The 22,809-nt window shown below is 36.6% G+C and overlaps 1 protein-coding gene across 1 annotated transcript; it reads right to left on the bottom strand.

Annotated features, from left to right (window-relative positions):
- Positions 1-3: 3 nt before the first annotated feature.
- LOC116266722 (probable inactive leucine-rich repeat receptor kinase XIAO) lies at positions 4-6,549 on the bottom strand. Its single transcript, XM_031648032.1, has 6 exons — positions 6,541-6,549; positions 6,360-6,434; positions 2,101-2,491; positions 748-1,016; positions 228-338; positions 4-72 (listed from the first exon to the last, which is right to left on the bottom strand). The coding sequence occupies exons 1-6, from the start codon at positions 6,547-6,549 to the stop codon at positions 4-6; spliced, it is 924 nt and encodes a 307-aa protein (XP_031503892.1).
- Positions 6,550-22,809: the final 16,260 nt, after the last annotated feature.

The following is a 22,809-nucleotide window of genomic DNA, read 5'->3' on the forward strand; positions in this document are numbered from 1 at the left end:
ACATCAATCATGATATCCAATCTTTGGAACAGATTCAAATGATGGGCACCTGAATGTAGAAAGACTTCTAGGCTGCCAAAGAGCATGTATTGGAGAACTAAAGCATTGAAATCTTCATTAGAGCAAGACGTAATGACTTTAACAAGGTTTCGGTGCCTAATTTGGCACAAGATAGTGCATTCAATGTCAAAACTTTTAGATGCTCTCTCAAATGACAAATTAAGGACCTTAACGGCCACTGTCCTTCCATCTGCTAGAATTTCTTTGTACACTGAGCCAAAGCTTCCACTTCCAAGAAAGTTTGCATCACTGAAATGCTCGTTGCATGCAATAGCTCTCTGTAAAAAATCACTAGGAGTGTAATTCGTCGTAATCCTTAAATGTTGTCAGGACGCTTCGACATCCCCCTCTTTCTGTAGCATGAGATACCAATGAGTGTGCAAACAATGACCAAAAGTGCTCAGCCTCCAATTGCACAAGCAGCAATGAGTCTAGCTGCATTGCTCTTACTTTGCCTCTCTGTTTTGTCTAAGCACAATGGGACATGGAATTTGGGAGCTCACATAGTGCATAGTTCCCTAGGAACGACTCGAGAGAAAGGTTTGCAAACTTTCCACCACTTGGAATCTCTCCTTCTACTCGATGGAAGGACAAGTCCAAGACCTGGATGTATTGAAGTTTCTCCAATGATTTTGGTATCTCACCGGAAAGTTTGTTATGGGAAAGGACAATAGCTTTAATGCTTACCATATGATCAAGTTGTTCAGGAATGTAACCGTCAAATGTGTTCTGAGAGAGGTTCAAATACTCTAGCATTTGGAGCTTTGATAATAATAAAGGCAGCTCTCCACTCAGCTTATTTACAGAGATATCCATGTTGAACATCATGGCAACATTCCCAAGACCCAGAGGTAGGTGACCTTTGAAAGAGTTCCTTGCAAGTATAGCACCAACAAATCCTTCAACTCCCAAAGACCAGGCGGTAATGTTGATGACAAATTGTTTGACCTTAGATCCTGCACTTGCAAACTAGTGAGATTGTTCATAGAGCTTGAAATTGACCCAAATTAGCATGTTGTGTCCAATATAAAAAAAAAAATGCGGACCAACTGGTAGATTGATAGTGGGATTCGGCCTTCTAATGCATCGTTACCAAGAGAAAGCACCTGTAAGCTGTGCAATTGTCCTACATTTGGTGGAATGGGCCCTTTTATTTTGTTGGAACTCAAATCTAAGGAAATTAACTTGATCAAGTTGGCTAAGGCCAATGGGATAGTACCTTCAATCAGATTAGAGGAAGGCAAAGTCTCCACAAGGTGGTTGTCAGGTTTCCAACAGAGGCCAGAAGGATGCCGTTCAAAAGGTTGCATAGTAGATCAACGTCCTCTAGCAGTCGACAGTTGGTGAAGGATGTCAGAATGGAGAGCTCATGGTTGTTGGGGGCATTGGTCAACATATTGTCATGGAGGTACAGGCGCCTGAGTTGTGTCAAACTACCTAATTCTAATGGTGTCGGACCACTGAATTTATTGTGTCCTGCAGTTATAGTTTGGAGACTAGTAGCATTGGAAAAAGAAGGTGGGAAAGGGCCATCAAAATTGTTGTCAACCATTGCGAGCAATTTGAGATTGGGCAGGAAGTGGCCAACATCTTTAGGGAGATGCCCCGTTAGTTGATTGGTCATGAAACTCAAAGTCTGTTGATCAGATAGGTTAAACAAGCTGTCTGGTAGTGTACCAGTGAGATTGTTCTTTTCCACACTAAAGAATTGCAAGCGGGTTATGCTTCCCAACTCGGAAGGAATGTTCCCATGAATATGATTTTGACCAATATTAAGGTGCTCCAGCTTTGAGAGGTTGGCAAAAGTGACTGGAATGGTGCCCGTGAGCTTGTTATCATAAAGATTTAGGACTTTGAGTTCCTGCAGACAGCCTAAGAACTCCGGAATGCTTCCACAGAGTTCATTTTCTGCTGCAAAAAGCACCTGGAGATTGGGCCAGAAGCAGCCAACATCTTTAGGGAGATGTCCTGTTAGTTGATTGGTCATCAAACTCAATTTCTGAAAAGCGGATAGGTTAAACAAGCTCTCAGGCAGTGTACCAGTGAGTATGTTCTTTTCCACACAAAAGACTTGCAAGCGGGTAATGCTTCCCAACTCCGAATGAATGTTCCCGTGCATTTGATTTTGACCAATATTAAGGTGCTCCAGCTTGGAGATGTTGGCAAAAGTGACTGGAATGGTGCCCGTGAGCCCGTTATCATAAAGATTTAGGAACTTGAGTTTTGGCAGACTGCTTAAGAACTCTGGAATGCTTCCATAGAATTCGTTTTCTGCTGCAAAAAGCACTTGGTGATGATGACAATGGCTCGTTGTTTGTGGAATTAACCCATTAAAATGGTTTCTCCATATGGAAAGTTTTTCCAACCAAGGGAGGTGGCTAAAATCAATGGGAAGATGACCGTGGAAGTTATCTTTTGAGAGATCAAGAACCTGTAAGAATGAGAGATTGCTAATGTATAGGGAGATAGTACCTTCAAGTGCCTTTTCAGAGAGGTTCCGAGCAACTACCCTTTGTGAACCATGACTGCATGAAACTCCATTCCAATTACAGAAAGTGATGTTGGAATTCCAATTTGATAACACCTTATAAGGGTCTTTAGTGACAAGGGATTTGAAAGACAGCAATGCGAATTGATCAGTCATGTTGCTCAGAGGAACAAGGGCTGAGGGAAACTCTCTTTGGCCAAGAACCACAACCAAGGTGAAGGAGGAGAAACACAATAGAAAGACGAGCAGTTGAGGTGATCGACCGGTGGTAGCCATGCCTGTCCAACTTGTTATGCAGTACATGCATGTGCAGGAATTCAAGGTCATTAATTTATGTATAGATTCTCTTCTAGAAAATTTGTTCTTTTATTTTTTCAAGTGGTATAAGGCTCGGGTTTTACTGCTTTGGAATGCATTGCTTCATATTTCCAAATCTAGGGGCACGGCTGGTGATTACATAAAGGAGACTCTTTCTTGTTTCCCTTTACCACTTTCAACTCTATTCAATTCCTAATCAAAGTTGTCAATTGAACTTCTTTTTTCCCTAGATATGCTGTCCGCCTTTTAAATGGCAAGGTTTTTCTATCTAATAATATGGTTAGCATGGAGAAAACAGGAAAAATGTGGTAAATTTTAAAAAAATTTAGTAAAATTTAAAGTTAAGGGAAAATAAGATGAATGGTTGGCAATTTAAAAAATAAGTAGATGAGAAAAAAATAAAAATTAGAAGTTGGAAACGAGCAGTTTAGCAATAAAAAAGTATGAAAAAAATGTCTCAAATGAAAAAAAGGGAAAAAACAAAAAAAAATGGAAAAAAGCGTATCTTTGGTGTGCAATTTTTTTTCCAAAAAATTGCTCGAATTGGCTGGTTCATTCAAATTTATGCCAAATCCATTTGATCTAGTCCATCCGTTTTTTAAAAAAAGTTATTGTTTTTTATTATCTTATATAGATTGTTTATTTATTTCTCAAAATAATATAATTTTCATATTTTGTGTTGATTAACAACCAAATCATTTAAATCAGCGGATTGACCAGCGCGTGGAAGTTGCATAGTAACTTTATCCACTCGTTTCAAAAGCTGAATTTCCAAAGGTTGCATAAAATATAAAAAATATGAAAAATTATATTCTTTTTGAAAAATAATTAAACAGTATAAAAAACTAATTAAATCATTTTTTTTCAAACAGGTGGACTTGATCAAAATGACTTAGCAAAGACTTGAAGCAACTGGCCGATTCAAGCCAATAATATTTCTAGCTAATCCCATCCAGTCGTGCTAGCGAAGATTTGAAGCAACAATGCCATTCATGCTATGTGGTTCCCCATATTGCACTATTCAAGCATCGTAGTAGTTGCAAACATTTTCATGACCGGCGAGAACCACCACTTACAATAGGTTGTGAGAGATGACAACCAAAATTTGGTGGTAAATATAATCATAAAAAACACATCTTTTTTTTTTGAAAAAATAGTGACAAAACATGAAAATAAGCCCGCTGAATAAAACAGCAAAAAGATATATAAAAAAAGTGGTTTTCCTGTCTTTTTCATGTTTTTTTCAATTTATTAGAAAATTACAATTTTTTTTGCATTTTTTGCTTTCATTTTTCATGCTCACTGTATTATACGATAGATAAACCTCCCTGTTTAAAAAGCAAAAAAGAATATTCGTGATTATTGTAGAAACCTATTTATGGATACATTAAAAAAAAAGTTGACAGTTGACAACTTTGGTTTGAAATTGAATAGAGTTGAAAAGGGGAAAAGGGAAATAAGATACTGGCAAGACCAGGAAAAATACTCATGCATGTAATCAGCCATACGTTACCGAACCCACCCACATTTGATTTCTTTGAAAAAATTAGACAAATATCGCCCTCGCTTTTGGAAAGAAAGAGCATCTTCCTTGATTTTTCTTCACGCGCAATGAAATTTCAGATCCATTACGGGACCAACCCACATTTGATTTCTTTGTAAAAGAAGCTCAAGTCTTTTTCTTTTATATTGTTTCTGCACATACTAGGGCCCTACAGTTTGCAGCATTGACACGGACTTAGGAAGAAAAATCCTGAGCGTAGTTGAACCTCTAGCAGTGAATATCTAATCAGGGTCCAATGAAATGTTTGGAGGTAAGTGAGTTGTAAAATATATCAACTATGTGCGATGGCCTTAATTATCGGTCAAGTTTCATGAAATATTTGTCAAATTCAAGGACATGTTAGGTGGCCAGAGGCAAGAAAAAGACTCATGCATAAAATGTGAAGCAAACACTTTCCAAAGCATTAAACCTTCAACTCGTGTTTGTCCACGTACTGGACAGGCATGGCTATCACCAGTTGCTTTAACTTTATGTTTGTATATATATATATATATATATATATATATATATATATATATATATATATATATATATATATATATTAACAAGCTGCTTAGAGCCATGACTACCGTTATGTTTCTCCAAAATTCAAAAACTAAGAAAAAAACAGAATTTCTTTGGCATTTGCATGGATCAAGCATCTATTCTGTGAAAATTTTACAGTTCAACCAAGTTGTTGGTTATGCATAGTTTAGAAATGGTTTCCCAGTTATGCTGGAACTTTTGAACCCATGAAATGACTTCGGGGTTAAGTTGAGGCAAATAATGCATCTTGTTGCTGCATGATCAGGACCAAGACACAAACATTCAGCAGTCGACGGCAGAATCACCACCAAATTTCTCAAAACCGAAGGCAAATAAATGCTATGCTCTCTGTCATTTGATTGTGTTACATGAACATGAACAGCTTGCTGGAGAAAGATCAGCAGAGTTGCAATTAATGCTGATATTCACAGTGATGTTTGCCAAGAATAGACTGAACCCTTCAAAAGCACACGAAAGGAAACAAACCAAAACACACAGATACACGTTATCAGTTAAACTTCACAAAAAGAGATTAATTTCTATGTAAGACTGAAGGAGCCAAAAAGTATACTATTTGACAATCATTTCTTTGGTGACTTATAGCATAACCAGTACTCAAATATTTAATTCACAAGAAAAATAAATTAATATTACTTGCACAAGCATATTAGTGCACTGTATATGATAGAATGTGTGTGTCAAGAGGTGGAGCCAGAAATTGTTTCATTGCAAGGACCAAACTATAGTTTCAAAATTTTAACAGAGACCGGAATAAAGATTTTTTTATTTTTTATATACGTTAAACTAAGATTTATGAAATTTACATGTCAATGTTTCAATTTTTTAAATTTGAGGGTGGGGGGCCAAGGCCCCTGCTGGTGCCCCTACCTCCGTCCCTGGTGTGTGTTGTAACTGTGGGTCTGTCTAAAGTACTATTAACATTTTTGGCTTGACATACAATATCTTGTTAGAAACTGTGGAATTTTAATAGTCAGTGGTGTCGTATCTCAAAGCATTAACATAGCTTAATTAATTACCCAATAATATAAAGGCAAAAGCCAAAAAACCAACAATCGAAAATCATAGCAACAAAAGAACATGAACTTAATGAGCCTTCTTTTGGCAATGTTTCGTACATATTTTATTGATGTTTTGTCACATTCAGGCCTGTACATGAGTATAAAAATTCAATCACGCAATTAGTATGCTTCACATATATTTTGGATGCTCATACCTTGCTTCAAGCGAATAATCAAACCTGAGTTGATCTGACCATCAGATACACATTCTACTATTTGGATCCCTATGTTACTAGAATGACAAAAGTCCATCATCCATAAGTTAAAGCACACAAATGAGCAATTATTTCACATAAAACTGTAAAAATATCACAATCATATATACCTGTGGAAGCGAAGCAGATGCAAGCCAACATCCACCAACATCTAGCTCCATGATCAAAGATGCATGCGTGCAACTCTAGGAACAAAGCCGGAATAGTTTATTATTATTCAAGACATATCCTGTTTGAATCTGATCCAATAAAGTTATAAAACTAGATTGTAATCTTATTTGATTAGCTGACCTGGGTCATTGGTCCTTAGTTAAGAGAAATTAGTGGTTCTAGCCTTCTGGGTTTAGACCCAGGTTTTCAATCTCATGGCGGTCAACAACTTAATTAATTAACATTCGGGAGTCTCTAGGCCTTACCGGACACGATTGTTGACTTGCTTGGAGCCTTTTTCACCGCAGCCATTTGTTTTTACAGTTGACTGAGTTATGTTTTTATGGACGTAAACAGGTCAGATTCGAGTCAGATATTAATTGGAACAAATCTGATCTATTCACATCCTTAATGGAGGAGACCACAAGAGTGTTCATACCTAATCAAGTCCCCCTGACAACCCTACTGACCCGTTATTGAAGTCTGATCGCCCAAGTCGAGTTGGTCAGGTCATTAGGCACCACACACATTTTCTTGACCGACTGGCCAGCAGTCAATGCACGAGAATATATACATATATATATATATATGTATATATATGTATATATATATATAATTTCAAAAGCAACCATGTCCTTCCAACCTCCCTTGGCTGTGTATATATATATATATTATATATATATATACACATTTTTTGACGGTGACAACAGCACTTAAGTTTGGGGGTTTTTACCTGGTTATATGACATCTGTATTAGTCAAGCTCTGAATGGAAAATACATTTTATATATAGACGCATGCACACACACACATCAAGAGAGTTGGTTTCTCTAAAAGCTGACCAGCCGGCAGCTCCCATCCGAATCCCTGGACCAAGATCACGGCCATCAGCGGCATCATTCTATACCCATGCTCATGGGGGGGCAAATTCTTTGGTCTGCCCCAAATGATATCACTTCAAAATCAGTCCCCTTTACATCTATGTGCTCATACTTGGATCCAGACATGAACCTCTCTGGCTGGAACTCCAGTGGATTGGTCCATATGATTGGGTCCTGGCTGGTAGCCCAGACATTGACCAAGAGGTGCACACCATTGGGGATGTGGTAGCCGGTAACCTGGCAGCGAAAAGGCAATTAATTTGCTTATTTCTTGCTTATCTAGAGTTACCCATCTCATTCATGAGGACCATTTCATTCATGTTGAGAGAAAAACAAGAAGAAAAAGGTATGAACTAATACTAGTTTACGAAAATATGCAGCATCTATAATCATTTTCACCATTTAAATTGGCTTTGTCTGCCACTGTAGGGTTTCCATGGAGAAAAATTAACTCATTTTGAAAGTTAAAAGCTGTAATCATGTTGCAAAAACCACCCGCAAAAGCATCAGTCTTCAAAATGAACGGAACCAAAGGATTTGAACCAAATGCACTATCTTGCCAACTCTCAAGCACAAAAGCATCAGTCTTCAAAATGAATGGAACCAAAACTCCTTCTTTTGGAGCCAACTGAGCTAAGTATAGAACCAAGTTCCCGGGAAATTACAATATGATCTACTAACTCTATAATGATCAAATTAAATTCCTCAGAACAACTATCTATAGAGTCGTCAAAACTTCTTATCAAGGACCTAAAATCCAGTGGCGGAGCCAGAAAAATTTTCTGGAGGGGGCAGCCATTCATAGATTTTCACATACGAAGGGGCACTCACATATAGGACAAAGCAAATATTTCAGATACTAATGTAAAAATAAACAAACATTGAGGGATGTTTGGCGAAGCTTTGATCTCCTCATTCATCAAGCGCGATTCAGATCGCTAAACAAAAATCCTTCATAAATTAGACAAATTTGAAAACTGAGATTCACTACTGGAAAAATCATATACGTTAAGTGCTATCAGATTCACCGCTTCCTCTTAAGTTCCTACAAATAGTTAAGAAAAGAAACAAAGAAGCATAGCAGGAGGCAGGAGCAGCAAAGGCAGAGGAGACGAAAACGAAGAGCTGCGCCGAAACAGAGAGATTAATTTAGTGAAAGCGGGCTGGAGGCAGAGGAAAGTGGTGGGGCGCGACCCAAGTGGAAGGTATCGGGTTCTATCGAACTCATCCTCATGAAAGAGTACAAGCAAAGCATGTGCTGTCGAGCACAGAGAACACATCAGAAGACGGAGATTAACATGACATGCCTTTTCAGATGCAGAGTCGAGATCTTTTTCTTTTTCTCTTATGAAAGTAATCGTAGATTCATAAATAAATAAGTGGCGAACTCAGAAAATTTTTGGTTGTAGGGCACTAATATATACTGATTCAAATTTTAGATCATGGAAATTAAAGATCTTATAGTCGAGATTCGAGAGGCACCAACATGTAACAAACTAAATCAAGTGACTGTTCTAATATGTAAATGGACTAAATGCTTGGCTCCTTCACTGTCATAAATGGTGTTCACGTTTTCTTAGTTAACCTGTATTGTAAATCTAAAATTTGAAATAGATCTTGAAAATCAAATTAGGCACGATTAAGGCATCTAAAGCTTGACATGAGAACAACAAAAGCATATTGAAAAAAAAAATAGACTAAGTAATGTGTAAACGAATATAAAGAAAATCATATAAAGAGCAAAAAATAATTAGAACAATTGAACAAACATAAAATAAAACTAGTGAAATTCAAACATATATATGAATCTATATATATCTATCTTGGGCTGGCGTGGGCAAGCGCCCACGCCAGCCCCACGCTGGCTCCGCCACTGCTAAAATCCTAAACTTGAAAGATGCACGAACTACACCACAAATTTTTAAACATTCTTCTTGAAATTAGTAGATGTCAACTGTCTTTTGGTAATGTAATCATCCTGACAAGGATTTGAATTTTTGTTGTAAATACCCCATTTTTTGACTAATAATATGGAAGATGTCGTATCCCTCAGCAGGTTTTCACTGGCAAGTAAAACCCCCACCTCTCTTCACGTGACTGTAAAATTCACAGCTCTCAAATCAACAGAAATTAAAAACTGTAATCACAAATATAATGAGAACATTTATATATGCATAACGTACTCATTATATGCCTCGCTTCTAGTGACTTGTGTAAGTTCTTATAGAAAGATGAGCAATTCAAGTCCCAATCTATTTAATCTCCTCTGTAAAGAAGGAACCAGGATCTGATTATTAAACCGAATCCCAATTTTGGTACGCAATTTTAATTTCAATCTGGGCGCAACAAACCACAAGGTCTGACGAGTATCAAATTAGTGAATGAAGTAGGGATTGTTTTTTGAAACTTCGCTCTTTCCTTGTTTTTCTCCTCTTCAAATCATTGCTATGCACTGCTTTGCAGGATCTGTCGACCCAAGGTATGTCTGTTTCTCCTTCAATCGAAGCCACAAAAGTGTTTCATAGAGAGAGAGAGCGTTCTTGCAAACTTTCTTGCTTTCTGTGTGGCTTTCTTGGCTTTTCTTTTTTCAAATCAAGATATCGGGATTCTTGTGAGATGAGTAAAAATGACTCGAAGAAGGCGTAACAACCTTGAAAAATATCACCAGAGACCAAAAGAATTATCTTTCACAGGAAACTCCAGATCGTGTTAATATGAGAAGGGAAATTATGAACTGTAGAGAATCTGAAAGCTAACCAGTCTGTCATGTGTAAGATGTGTACTTATTCTTGAGACCGTATTGTGCTTGGAAGGATCGGGAAAATTTCAAGATACTAATCTGTGCAATGGTTTTTTGCGACTGGGAAATGTAAAAATACCTTTTCCAGCATCGGTCTTCATATTAGCAATGGTTTTTCTACATTTTGACTAGGGCAGAACATTATTTTTTAAAATTTTATATAGAACAAGTGAATTTCTTTAAAATTTACATGTAAATTTTAATTTTTTTTTTGAAGTGGGCCCACGACCAGGGCCCATGCGGGCCCTACCTTGGTTCTTCCCCTGCATAAGGATAGTCATGCAAGCTTGATGGTTTTTGTAAGCCCATCTGCAATCTACTCTTTTCTCTCCCATAAAAATCTTTACATTCTTCTCTCCCTCATTTTTTCTTAAAATTTTTTGCTATTATACTAGTTTTTCTCTTTTGATTTATTTTCTTTATTTCTCTTCAAATTCTTTATCTCTCTCTCCCTCTCGCACACATTTTTCTCTTAAATTCCCTTGTTCTTCTACTAGTTTTTTTTCTCTTAAAAATATTTATCTCTTTCTCTCTCTCTCTATCTCTCATTTTTCTCTTAAAATCTCTTGCTCTTCTACTAGTTTTTCAATTAAAATCTCTTTCTCGTTCTGGCTTTATTTCCTTCATTCGCTTTATAAAGTTTTAACTTCTTTACCAAATACCACACCACATATAAGTTGAAGATGATGTTTGGGTAAATATGAAATGCATGGAGAATGAACATAGCCTGCCTTAAGATTAGTTCCTTTTTTATATTTACATTTTTTAATACACTCCAAAAATAAAACTAAACAAATTTTGGGATGCAACCAAACCTATCAGAAAGCAATATCAAGCTGGGTGGGGGACACATATTGCAATGCTCCCACAATACTTCAATTCAAAGTAGGATCCTTGAGCTTCGAGCTGTGACCGGCAAATAATTTTATGAATGTGGCCATCGTGTTCACGGGTTTGGCTTCATGCACTTTTGTATGCTTGAAAAGATTAAAGATATTACTTTCTTTGAGACAACACCAAGTTTCCTTTTAACAATGGTGGATTCATTTCCTAGGAAATAGAATGAAGATTTTCCAAGTTTCACTTTTGCTTGTAGATGGAGAGGCCTTCTATTTAACTAACAGCATCATTTTGGTCTTTTTGATCACTTTTTGTCCATAACACATGGTCCTTTGTTAGAGGGCCATCACATATAGCATGCTCCAATAACACATGATGCTCACAACATAAAATTCTCATCCTCCTCGTTCAAGGGCTCTTCCTTTGATAAAATTGAATTCAGTATAAAACTTACTGGAATTGTGCATTTTTGTTGATTTTTCTGATAGGTTTGAGAAATTGTGCTGATGATTTATATGAACTATGGCAAATGAGGTGTCCTTACTTAGAATAACGCTGCAATAATGGACAAAGTTCCAACCCTCTTTCACGTAACTTGCACTGGAAGTGTGCGAGTGTTCTACAAGATTAGTCACCCAAATGCCTTGGAAATAGAACACACAAGCATATTAAGCATATCTTTATTAAATCCTACATGCAACTGTAATTGAGAAATGCAAGTGAGAGCTCTCAATGAAAGCAATCAAACTACATTTCCACCTCCTACTATTTAGCCTCTTGGAATCCACCTTCTGAACATTTTAGCCAATGGCTGGTCGCGCCCTGGAATTAAATCTCATGGTATATATAGATATATTTGAATTATCCTTCTATCATTCTTGTCTTCTGTCATATCCTTCTCAGCCCTACAACCACTTCCTTCATGTCTATTCTCTCATTTGGACACACTCTTGAACATGACAAGCCTATCTCCATGATCATCACCAACAGATCATTCATAGCAACTGATCTTTCAGATGGAGTAATATTGTTTTCGTTCAAAAGATGGCTGTCAATGACATCTGAAATTGAAACAGGAAATGCTTCAGCCACCCATTGCCTCAAACTAAAATCTCCATCAAACTGTTCATCAGTAGGCTTTCTTCCTGTAAACACCTCAAGGAGGAGAATTCCGTAGCTGTAGACATCGGCTTTCATTGACAGCTGTCCAGCCATCCCAAATTCTAACTCAACCATTCAATAATATTATACATGATTAGTGAGCACAAAATAATTGGATAATGCTAATGTATGACACAATAGCATTGATTGCTCCTTAATGGACTTAAGATCAATTGAACCTCCAATCCTGCCTTTCTCATTTTGTATTCTGATACACATCTAAAAAGAATACAAGCTTATTATTTAGAACTGAAGTCCAATATAATTGATGTTCAAGTACCCTTAAAAGAAATCAAACATGTATCCATTTTTTTTATTGTGGAGCCTGTGACGTTGGTGGAGATTCATTAATTGTATGGTGTTGTTTTAATTCTCCTGTGACACATCTCCAGGTTCTCCTAACTATCTCATAAATTATGTGAATTATTTAATAGTGTCAATTGTCAGCCAATCTTAAGCCATTTGGTAGACAGGCATGTGTGATTAGGGATTTTTAATACAAAAAAGGAGAAAAAATTACAACTTATGTTAAAGGAAAAAGAACAATTGAAGACTATTGCTTGTTGAGAACATGTCACCAACGCATATTTGTGTACATGAGCACAAAGGAAAGCAAAAACTATTATCCAGCACCACAAGCCATATGAAAAACCAATAGTTCGTCCAGGTAGAATAGTTAATCAATGGCCTTTACATTATTGGGCTAGGAACTGCTTGTGGACGCCTTTATGTGTGAACTATTAAATCGTGATGATTAGATGGATTATGAATGTTTGCACAACAATTATTATATTTATTGATATTATATTGCAAATCAGACACACGCATACACACACATAAGAGTATAATTACCTAGACCACATAAGAAAGGGCATATATTTTTTATTTAAACTATTTTTGAAGCAAAATATTAAAGTGTCTGGCTTTTACCAATTCCTCTCTCTCTCTCTCCCCTACATATATGTATATATGTAGGGGGGAGAAAGAGAGAGAGGAATTGGTAAAAACCAGACACTTTAATATTTTGCTTCAAAAATATTTTAAATAAAAAATAAACATCCTAATATATTTATAAAACTATTTTGATATAAAACATGCTTTCAGTCAGGTTGTTTTTATAAAAAAAGTTGAATTTTCTACGATCAAAATGTTGATGCAATAATAGCCATTTATTTTTGCTAATTATGAAAGCACTAGTAAAACCTAAGAAATGATCAACTTCATATATATTTTGTGTCAACCTATCCTTAAGATTATATTGATAAGGTTAGATTAAAAAAAAAAAAACTTTAAATAACATAATAAAAGGGTCTGGTTTTGTCCCTGACATGTTGATCAGGGTTCTACCAATCATTCTAAAAAAAATTTTTTGTGTTCCTAAAAACAATCACAATGCTTAAAACTGTAGCCAAGTGATTAACTATCTTCAGTGCATTTATTTAAAATGTTTTTAGTGATACAAAATAAAAGAAAGACATCTGGAGGTAGTCCGCCATTCCAATTCATATAAATATATATATATATATATATATATATATATATATATATATATATATATATATATATATATGTAAATGGAGAGAAATAAACGAGAGAAAACAACCCGCTAGAACTGGCAAAACTTCTCACTCACTTCACCTCTCTTTATTTCACCTCACTCCTCCTGGACCCATCCCATACACTACCCCCTCCTTTCTCAATCTATCTATGAGAGCATTATTGAAGAGAGAGAATGCACACAAACATACATATGCACACACATATGAGAACAGGAAGCCAGGGTGTGTTGATTTAAAGAAACGGACTATAATACTCGTATGACGACAAAGATAAAATTGATAAAAAGAAAAAACATTAAGAGATAGTACCTGGCGCAACGTATCCCATGGTTCCAAGGGTGGTGGTAAGAGTCGATGACTTGTGACCAACTATGAACTTTGCAATGCCAAAATCACTAATGTATGAAGTCATGCTTTCGCCTAGAAGTACATTACGTGACTTCAGATCACAATGAAGTATGGTCTCTGAGTAACCATGGTGAAGATACTCTAAAGCACAAGCGACATCAATCATGATATCCAACCTTTGGAAGAGATTCAAGTGATAGGCACCCTAATGTAGACAGACTTCGAGGCTCCCAGGGCATGTATTGGAGAACTAGAGCCTTGAAATCTTCATTAGAGCAAGACGTAATGACTTTAACAGGGTTTTGGTGCCTGATTTGGCGCAAGATAGTGCATTCAATGTCAAAACTAAATTTAGATGCTTCCTCAAATGACAAATTAAGGACTTAACAGCCACTCTCGTTCCATTTCTAGAATTCCTTTGTGCACTGAACCAAAGCTTCCGCTCCCAAGAACGTTTGCATCACTGAAATTGCTCATTGCATGCAATAGCTCTCTGTAAGAAATCACTGGGAGTGCATTTTTTGTAATCTTTCAATGTTGTAAGGACATTTCGACAACCCCCTCTTTCTACAGCATGAGATACCAATGAGTGTGCAAATAAAGACCAAAAGTGTTCAGCCTCCAATTGTGCAAGCGGCAATGATTCTGGCCGCATTGCTCTTACTTTGCCTCTCTGTTTTGTCTAAGCACAATGGGACATGGAATTTGCGAGCTCCATAGAGTTCATAGTTCCCTAGGAACGACTCGGCAGAAAGGTTTGCAAACATTCCACCAGTTGGAGTCTCTCCTTCCAATAGATTGAAGGACAAGTCCAAGACCTGGATGTGTTGAAGCTTCTCCAATTATTTTGGTATCTCACCGGAAAGCTTGTTATGGGAAAGGTCAATAGTGTCAAGGTTTAGCATGTGATCAAGTTGTTCAGAAATGTGACCATCAAATGTGTTCCGAGAGAGATTCAAAGAATCTACATTTGGAGCTTTGATAATGATGCAGGCAACTCCCCACTCAGCTTGTTTGCAGAGATATCCATGTGGTTCATCGTGGCAAAATTCCCTAGACCCAAGGCAGGTGACCAGTGAAGGAGTTGTCCTGCAAGTATAGCTCCCACAAGTCCTTCAACTCACAAAGACCAGGCGGTAGTGTTGATGAAATTTGTTTGTGCTTGAATACAGCCTTTGCAAACTAGTGAGATTGTTTATAGAGCTTGAAATTGACCCAATTAGCATGTGTGTCCAAATATTAAAAGTATACATGTGGACCAACTGGTAGATTGCTAGTGGGATTGGGCCTTCTAATATATTGTCGTAAAGAAACAACACCTGTAAGTATAGCTTCAACAAGTCCTTCAACTAACAAATACTAGGCAGTAGTGTTGATGAAAAATTGTTTGATGTTAGATCCCCTCTTGAAAACTAGTGAGATTGTTTATAGAGGTTGAAATTGACCCAATTAGCATGTTGTGATCAATATAAAGAACATACATGCGGACCAACTGGTAATCGATAGTGGGATGGGGCCTTCTGATGCATTGTTATCAAGATACAACAGTTGTAAGCTGTGCATTTGTCCTATATTTGGTGGAATGAGCCCTTTTATTTTGTTGGAACTCAAATCTAAGGAAATTAACTTGGTCAAGTTGGCTAAACCCAATGGGATAGTACCTTCAATCAGATTAGAGGGAAGGTGAAGTCTACACAAGGTAGTTGTTAGGTTTCCAACAAAGGCCAGAAAATGCCATTCAGAAGGTTTTGTGGCAGATCAACTTCCTCTAGCAGTCGACAGTTGGTGAAGGATGTGAGAATGGAGAGCTCACGGTTGCAGGGACATTGGTCAACATATTTCCCCAAAGGATAAGGTGCCTGAGTTGTGGCAGACTACCTAATTCTAATGGTATCGTACCACTAAATTTATTGTTTTCTGCAGCAAGAAGTTGAAGTCTTGTAGCATTAGAAAGAGAAGCCGGGAGCAGGCCATCAAAATTGTTTGTACCCATATAGAGTGTTTGGAGATTGGGCAGGAAGCAGCCAGCATCGTTTGGGAGATGCCCTGTTAGTTGATTGGTCATGAAACTCAAAGTCTCAATAGCATATAGGTTAAACAAGCTCTCAGGCAATGTATCAGTGGGATTGTTCATTTCCACACTAAATAATGTCAAGCAGGTTATGCTTCCCAACTCGGGAGGGATGTACCCGTGCATATGATTTTGACCAATATTAAGGTGCTCCAGCTTTGAGAGGTTGACAAAAGTGACTGGAATGGTGCCGGTGAGCCTGTTACCATAAAGTTTATGTGCTTCAGTTCCAGCAAACTGCCTAGGAACTCTGGAATGCTTCCACAGAATTCGTTTTCTATTACCAAAAGTACTTGGATACAAGGACAATGGCTCAGCGTTTGCGGGATCAACCCTTCAAAATTGTTTTTGCTTATGAAAATATTCTCTAACAGTGGGAGATGGCTATCCGATTTTTGAATCAATGGGCACTCAGTACACCTAGCCATCATGGTGAGATGGCATGTCTTGAAAGTCCGAAAAGGCAAAGCCAAAGCTTTGCTGTCTTGCTAACTGGCAAATTCTTCAAAGACTGGCTGGCCTTCAACTTTGAATGACATGACTTTGAAATTTGCTCATGACTTGACAAAATCAGCTTTTGAAACAAGTGGATGAAGTCGCCTAGCAAATTCCATGTTGTCGGCCGATCTGGTGATTTAAATGACTTCTTTGTGAATCAACATAAAATATGAAAAATTATATTCTTTTTGAAAAATAAATAAACAGTATAAAAAACTAATTAAAAGCAACTTTTTTTTTAAACAGGTGGGCAATTGACAACTTTGGTTTGAAATTGAATAGAGTTGAAAAGTGGTAAAATGAAATAAGATACCAGCAAGACCAAGAAAAAGACTCATGCATCAACACAACACATAGTACCTAGTTTAAAAATGGTTTCTCGGTTATGCTGGAACTTTTGAATTCATGAAAGAACTTTGGGATTAATTTGAGGCAAGTAATGCATCCTGTTGCTGCTTGATCAGGACAAGGAAACAAACATTCAACAGTCGACGGAAGAATCACCACCAAATGTCTCAAAACAGAAGTGAAAGAAATGCTCTCTGTCATTTGATCGTATTACTTGTTACTTGTTAGTCAAAAGCAGAATTTATGTTGCATGAACAGCTTGCTGGGGAACTAATCGTCAAGCAAAATCAATCTGTGCAATGGAGAAAGATCAGCAGAGCTGCAATTAACTAATGCTGATATACAAGGTGACTTTGCCAAGAATTGACTCAACCCTTTATAGGCACACGAAAGGAAGCAAAGCAAAACACACAGATACATGTTAGCGGTTAAACTGCACAAAAAGAGAGCTTAATTTCTACGTAAGACTGAAGGTGCCAAAAAGCATATTATTTGACAATCATTTCTTTGGCAACTTATAGCATAACTGATACTCAAATATTTAATCCACAAGAAAAATAGGATCAACATTACTTGCACAAGCATATCAGTGCTCTATATGTTAAAATGTGTGTGTCAGAACCAAACTATAGTTTCAAAATTTTAAAGAGACCAAAGTAGAATTTTTCAATTTTTTTTGAAATTTACATATCAATGTTTGAATTTCTTGAAACATCCTTCCCTGGTGTGTATTGTAACTGTGGGTCTGTCTTAAGTACTACTAGCAATTTTGGCTTGATACATAATATCCTGTTAGATGTTGTGGAATTTTAATAGCTTAATGATTTACCCAATAATAAAAAGGCAAAAGCCAAAAATCAACAATCGAAAATCATAGCAACAAAAGAACATGAATAATGAGCTTCATTTTGGCAATGTTTTGTAACATATTCTATTGATGTTTTAATCAATTGAATGAATTTCACTTTTATCGAAGTGCTTCCTAAATGTTGTTTGTCACATTCAGGCCTGTACATGAGTATAAAAATTCGATCACGCACCTAGTATGCTGCACATATATTTCAGAGACTTATATCTTGCTTCAGGCTAGTAATCAAACCTGGTGATTGGTCATACATATTATAGCTGATAAAAATCACTGATCCAGTAGATGTGACCATCACATACAGATTCTAGTATTTGGATCACTATGTTACTGGAATGACAAGAATCCAGTATGCATAAGTTAAAGCACATAAATAAGCAATTATTTCACATAAGACTTCAAAATATACAATCATATATACCTGTGGAAGATAAGGTGATGCTCCAAAAAAATAAAAAATCATAATATCATTTACATGCTTGCAGCTCTAGGAACAAAGCATTAAGTACGGGTCGACTGGTAATCACAACAGTATATCGTTGTGGTATGTATCTGCCCTAATATTTAGTGCAGATTCATGGAATGTTGTAACATAATATTACATAAATCAGCATAATATTTGCAACAGATATATAGAATAGTTACATACTGTTATTGTTGTCAAACGGTAACCAAAATCAAGATAAGATATAAGTATATTCAGCTCTGTTGGCTCGAACTTCACTCGAACTCAAACTGCTGATGCTAAACTCAGGCCAAGATTGGGCTGCAACTTAGCCGGGCCATTATTTAAAAAAAAATCAATTTGGACATGAGTAGAAACAGCCGGATTGAGTTGGAACTTGCTAGCAAGGGGGAAATCTGATGTAGCTGTTTATTGTCGTGATGATATTGTAAATAATTTTTACATGTTATCTTATTGATCTTACTCAAGTTGAGCTTGCCAAGCTCGAACTCTACTCGTTTACTTAACTTTAAACCAAACACGGCTCATTTATTAGATAAGTTGAGCTCGATCCGAGTTTAACTAAGAGAGGCCAAGAGTGAATCGGAGTTGGCTTGCTTAAAAAATCTGAACTCTTTGCTTCAAATAATGAAAACCACAGTTGTTCAGTCGATTCCAACGTTCCATAATTCATTAGCTTTGTAAAAAATTATTTTTAGATGGAACTAGGATAGAATATATATATATATATATATTTATATATATATAAGTGGGCCATTTGCTTGTTCACAGCAGACGGTAGAGGTAGAGTGCCACCAACAAGTATATTTTTAGCTGTCACGACAGAAGCAACTCTACAAAGTTTGAGAATGACAGTGCAAGTGTTTGGCCCAATATGGCTGGCTGGATAAGTCCATCAAGATGATTGGTTCAGAGTATTTAGGTCAACATCTTTCATTCGCTTGCCACCAAATAATCCAAAATAATGAGACCAAAAATAGAAATTTATTTATTTATTTATTTTTTTGCTTATTGGTAGCGGCAATTTAGCTGCGTTTAATTATAATTAATTATACATTGTCCTTATGGTGTATCAGGATGTGATGTTTGGTGGCACCAAGACGGTGGCGTTGGCCATAGAATGGGCCATGGCTGAGCTCCTGCACAACCCCAGGGAGTGGTCAAGCTGCAGGAGGAGTTGAAGAGGGAAGTGGTTCTGGACCGCCATCTAAAAGATAACTAAGCGGCAAGACAGAGGCAGTGTCCTGGTATGGAGTAATTGAACATCCGGTGGGTCACTGCAACCCCATTCAGCCCAAGCCCATTTCTCTGAAGAAGATACATCATGCCTTGGGTTGTCCAAGAAACGCTGCAATACTTCATGCAGTGAACAAATAAGACCATCTAAACCGAGAAGGAAAGCCGTAATATGGACCATGCTGGTGCACAAATTTTCATGTGCAACTATGATTAATAATTAAATACCCTTAGTTCACACACAAAAAAACCTTTTTGTAAAGACAAAGAAAGAAATAAAAAAATAAAAAGATTCTAAAGGACATTTCTTTTAAACAAATAACCAAAATGTCCTTCCATTCTTTACCCACACAACTTTCTCTCTGTCTAAGAAGTACCAAACCCTTAGGTGCTGAACCCATAAGGACGGAAGATTGCAGATTGCGGGGAACTCATAGGGAAGAAAATGGATCACTTGGGATGTGGGTGGATGGCACTTACACCAAGAGGTAGAAGCCCGAGAACCAAAACAGAGCAGTCAACCGTTAGGCCAATGGCCACACCAAAAAAATGTCCAAGGGTTGAAAAACTATGCGAATTGATCACTACAAGTTCTTTTGAACTCCGTCAGTTTAGAGTAAGCACAACTTACGTCGAAACTTCAAACCAAGACGGAGTTCCAAATAGAGAATCGCTATTTAAGTCGAAACTTCAAACCAAAATGGGGTCAGCTGGAACAAACCACAAAGGTGGGACCTCCTGTGCCTTTGTTAACTTTCAATCCTCAAACCCAAGCCTATCTCCCCATGTAGGGCTAAGCATCCAGCAGGTCAAAAAAATTGGATGGGTTGATTTGACAGGGCTCCATTCAATATATTTTTTAATATTATTTTTATTTTAATAATGATATATATTTTATTATTAAAAATATCTTTTCTAGTAAAAATTTTATTTTATATTTAATATTTTTTTATTTTAATCGAATCAAGCCCGAACTCAAGTTTTAGGTGTCATGCTAGATTAAGTCCGACTCTTATCTAACCAGCCAGCTTGATGCTCAAGCCTATCCCAACAGTCTTACCACTAAGATTTGATTACCTGCAACCAACTTCAATCTGCTCTTTGGATGGTGTATCTCACAACAATGGTGCCTTGAGCAACTTTGCCCCCAACAAAATGAACATCCACTTCAATGTGCTTGCTTCTATTATGAAAAAGTTGGAATAGCTGCTAAATATTTTGCACTCACATTGTCACACCATATGGATGGTGGATTTTTTTTGTTCTTATTCCAAGTTCAAATAGAAATATGTCTATCACGTTGCATCTTCTTATATGTTTGTTGGCCACTTCAATGTACATCATCTTTCTTTTGTTCTTATTTCAAGTTCAACTAGAAATGTCTACCACGTTGCATCATCTGCTAGACTGAGAAAAAACTTGCTGTTTCTTTGAACTTCCTGCAACAAGATTCAGTCCCAAGAAGGCTGCATAAATGTTGACCATCGATCAATCATTTGGGCATTTGACCCTATCCGCGTCACTATATATATGAACTTTTTGTTCTTGGATGGTTTGAACATAGTAACAGAAAACATGTTTACTTCTTAAAAAATGGCAGTTTAAAACTTTAAAAACACGTTTTTTTTTAAAAAATGTTAAAAACAAAAAAATGCATTTAGACCCTTACCGGCAAAAAATGTTAAAAAATAGTAACGCGTTTTTTTGTTTTTTCACTTTTTTCATTTTTTTAATTCCAAACAGTTTTTTTTATTTTCTATTTTTTATTTGTTGCAAATCTATTTATCTTGTGATGTTTGTGTTATTAGTTTCACACTTATTTTATTTTTTTCCATTTCTAGTTTTTTAAAATTTTTAATAATTTACCATATTTTTTTAAGCTCGCCGTACTATACTTGAGAAAAGAGTTACCATTTAAAACTACGAGACATTATTTGTAACTATGTTTTTGAAATTTGAAGATTACACCATAATAAACGGTAGCTTTTAAGAATCTTAATATTCCCTTGAGCGCTCCCCATTGAGATTCCATAGGGTCCTAAATAAATTAGTTGAACCTTGTAGTTATCCCCAAATTTCCAAGTTTCATATATATCTAGCATTTTCACAATTATTTTCAACAATTTTGGGTCTGAAATACTTCAATTTAGCGCAGTTCTGATCCAATTACACTCTAATTTGGTTATCGACTATATTTTGGAACTCATCTGAATTTAAATCTAAACATCCAACCCAAGCCCCAAACCAATCTAGGACGATAATTCATGTCAAATCTAGATCTATACCCAATCCCAAGTCAAGATCCAAAAACCAAGCCTTAGATCCAAATCTGGATCCAAATCCCAACTTTAGATAAAAAATAGATCCCTAGATCCCAATATGGATCTAAAACTGAGCCCTAAATCTAAAAGTAAGCCTCAGATCCAAATTCAAAATTTTTTATCCCAAGTAGAATCTTAGATCTAGACCCAAAACCAAATCCATGTCCCGGATCCGAAATCCTGCTCTAGATCCAAAAAGAAGGTTAAAAACTCACATAGACTCAAGAATCAAAGTCCGGCCTAAAATAGGAAAATAGATTCAGAAAATCGCCCACATATCTAGGTTAAATAAAAGAACCAAAAATCTAGATAAAAAAAAAATTTCAAACTCAAATGTTTGTAGTGGAGCTCAAGAATCAATTCCCAACGTCATTCGCAAGCTCGCCCTCGCTTTTCAATTTGACTCAGCTTCGTAAAATCCAAATCAGGATGTACATCCATATTTCAAGCCTAAGCACCTATCTAATCCATGATCCAACCTTTGTCATCGATCTGGACCCTCCCATTCAAGGAATTACATCCGGATTGAAAGCAAACCTGGAATCATAAAAAATGTTGCTAGACCCGTTTTATAAAAGGAATATTTTACCTCTTAAAAGTATTACATATTTTTGTTGCTAAACTTTTATTTTTTAGTGCGGGACCTACCTGGGGAAGCAACAAATTTTGGCAGCGCTTGGAACACAGCCTAGAGCTCTTGGTGCGCTACTAAGTGCTCTGGCATAGGGTGTTTGCATGGGCCAAGGGCTAATCTCCACAAGTCAAAACCTATAAAACAAAATAAAAATAAAAATAATTCAAAAAATGAAAAATTCATAAGAAATCTTGAGAAATTAAAACTCTTTCAAATGTTGAATTTTGGCTTTATTTATTTTTACAAGCTAACCTTTGAGGAACTTGATCCTTGGGTATAAGCTAACCTTTGAGGAACTCCTTGAGCCCTCTAGCTAAGAGATTGGAAGTCCTTTTTATCTCTCTTCCTTCATCTATTCTTCTCTCACTCTTTCAATACTTCTT

This window comes from Nymphaea colorata, chromosome 13, assembly GCF_008831285.2.
Source record: "Nymphaea colorata isolate Beijing-Zhang1983 chromosome 13, ASM883128v2, whole genome shotgun sequence".
Taxonomy (NCBI): domain Eukaryota; kingdom Viridiplantae; phylum Streptophyta; class Magnoliopsida; order Nymphaeales; family Nymphaeaceae; genus Nymphaea; species Nymphaea colorata.

Coding starts and splice junctions, on each gene's coding strand:
- LOC116266722 (XM_031648032.1), bottom strand. Junction 1,017..2,100: donor GGAAAAGAACATACTCACTG/GTACACTGCCTG, acceptor TTGCAAGTGCAG/GATCTAAGGTCAAACAATTT. Junction 73..227: donor GAAGGACAGTGGCCGTTAAG/GTCCTTAATTTG, acceptor GCTCTTTGGCAG/CCTAGAAGTCTTTCTACATT.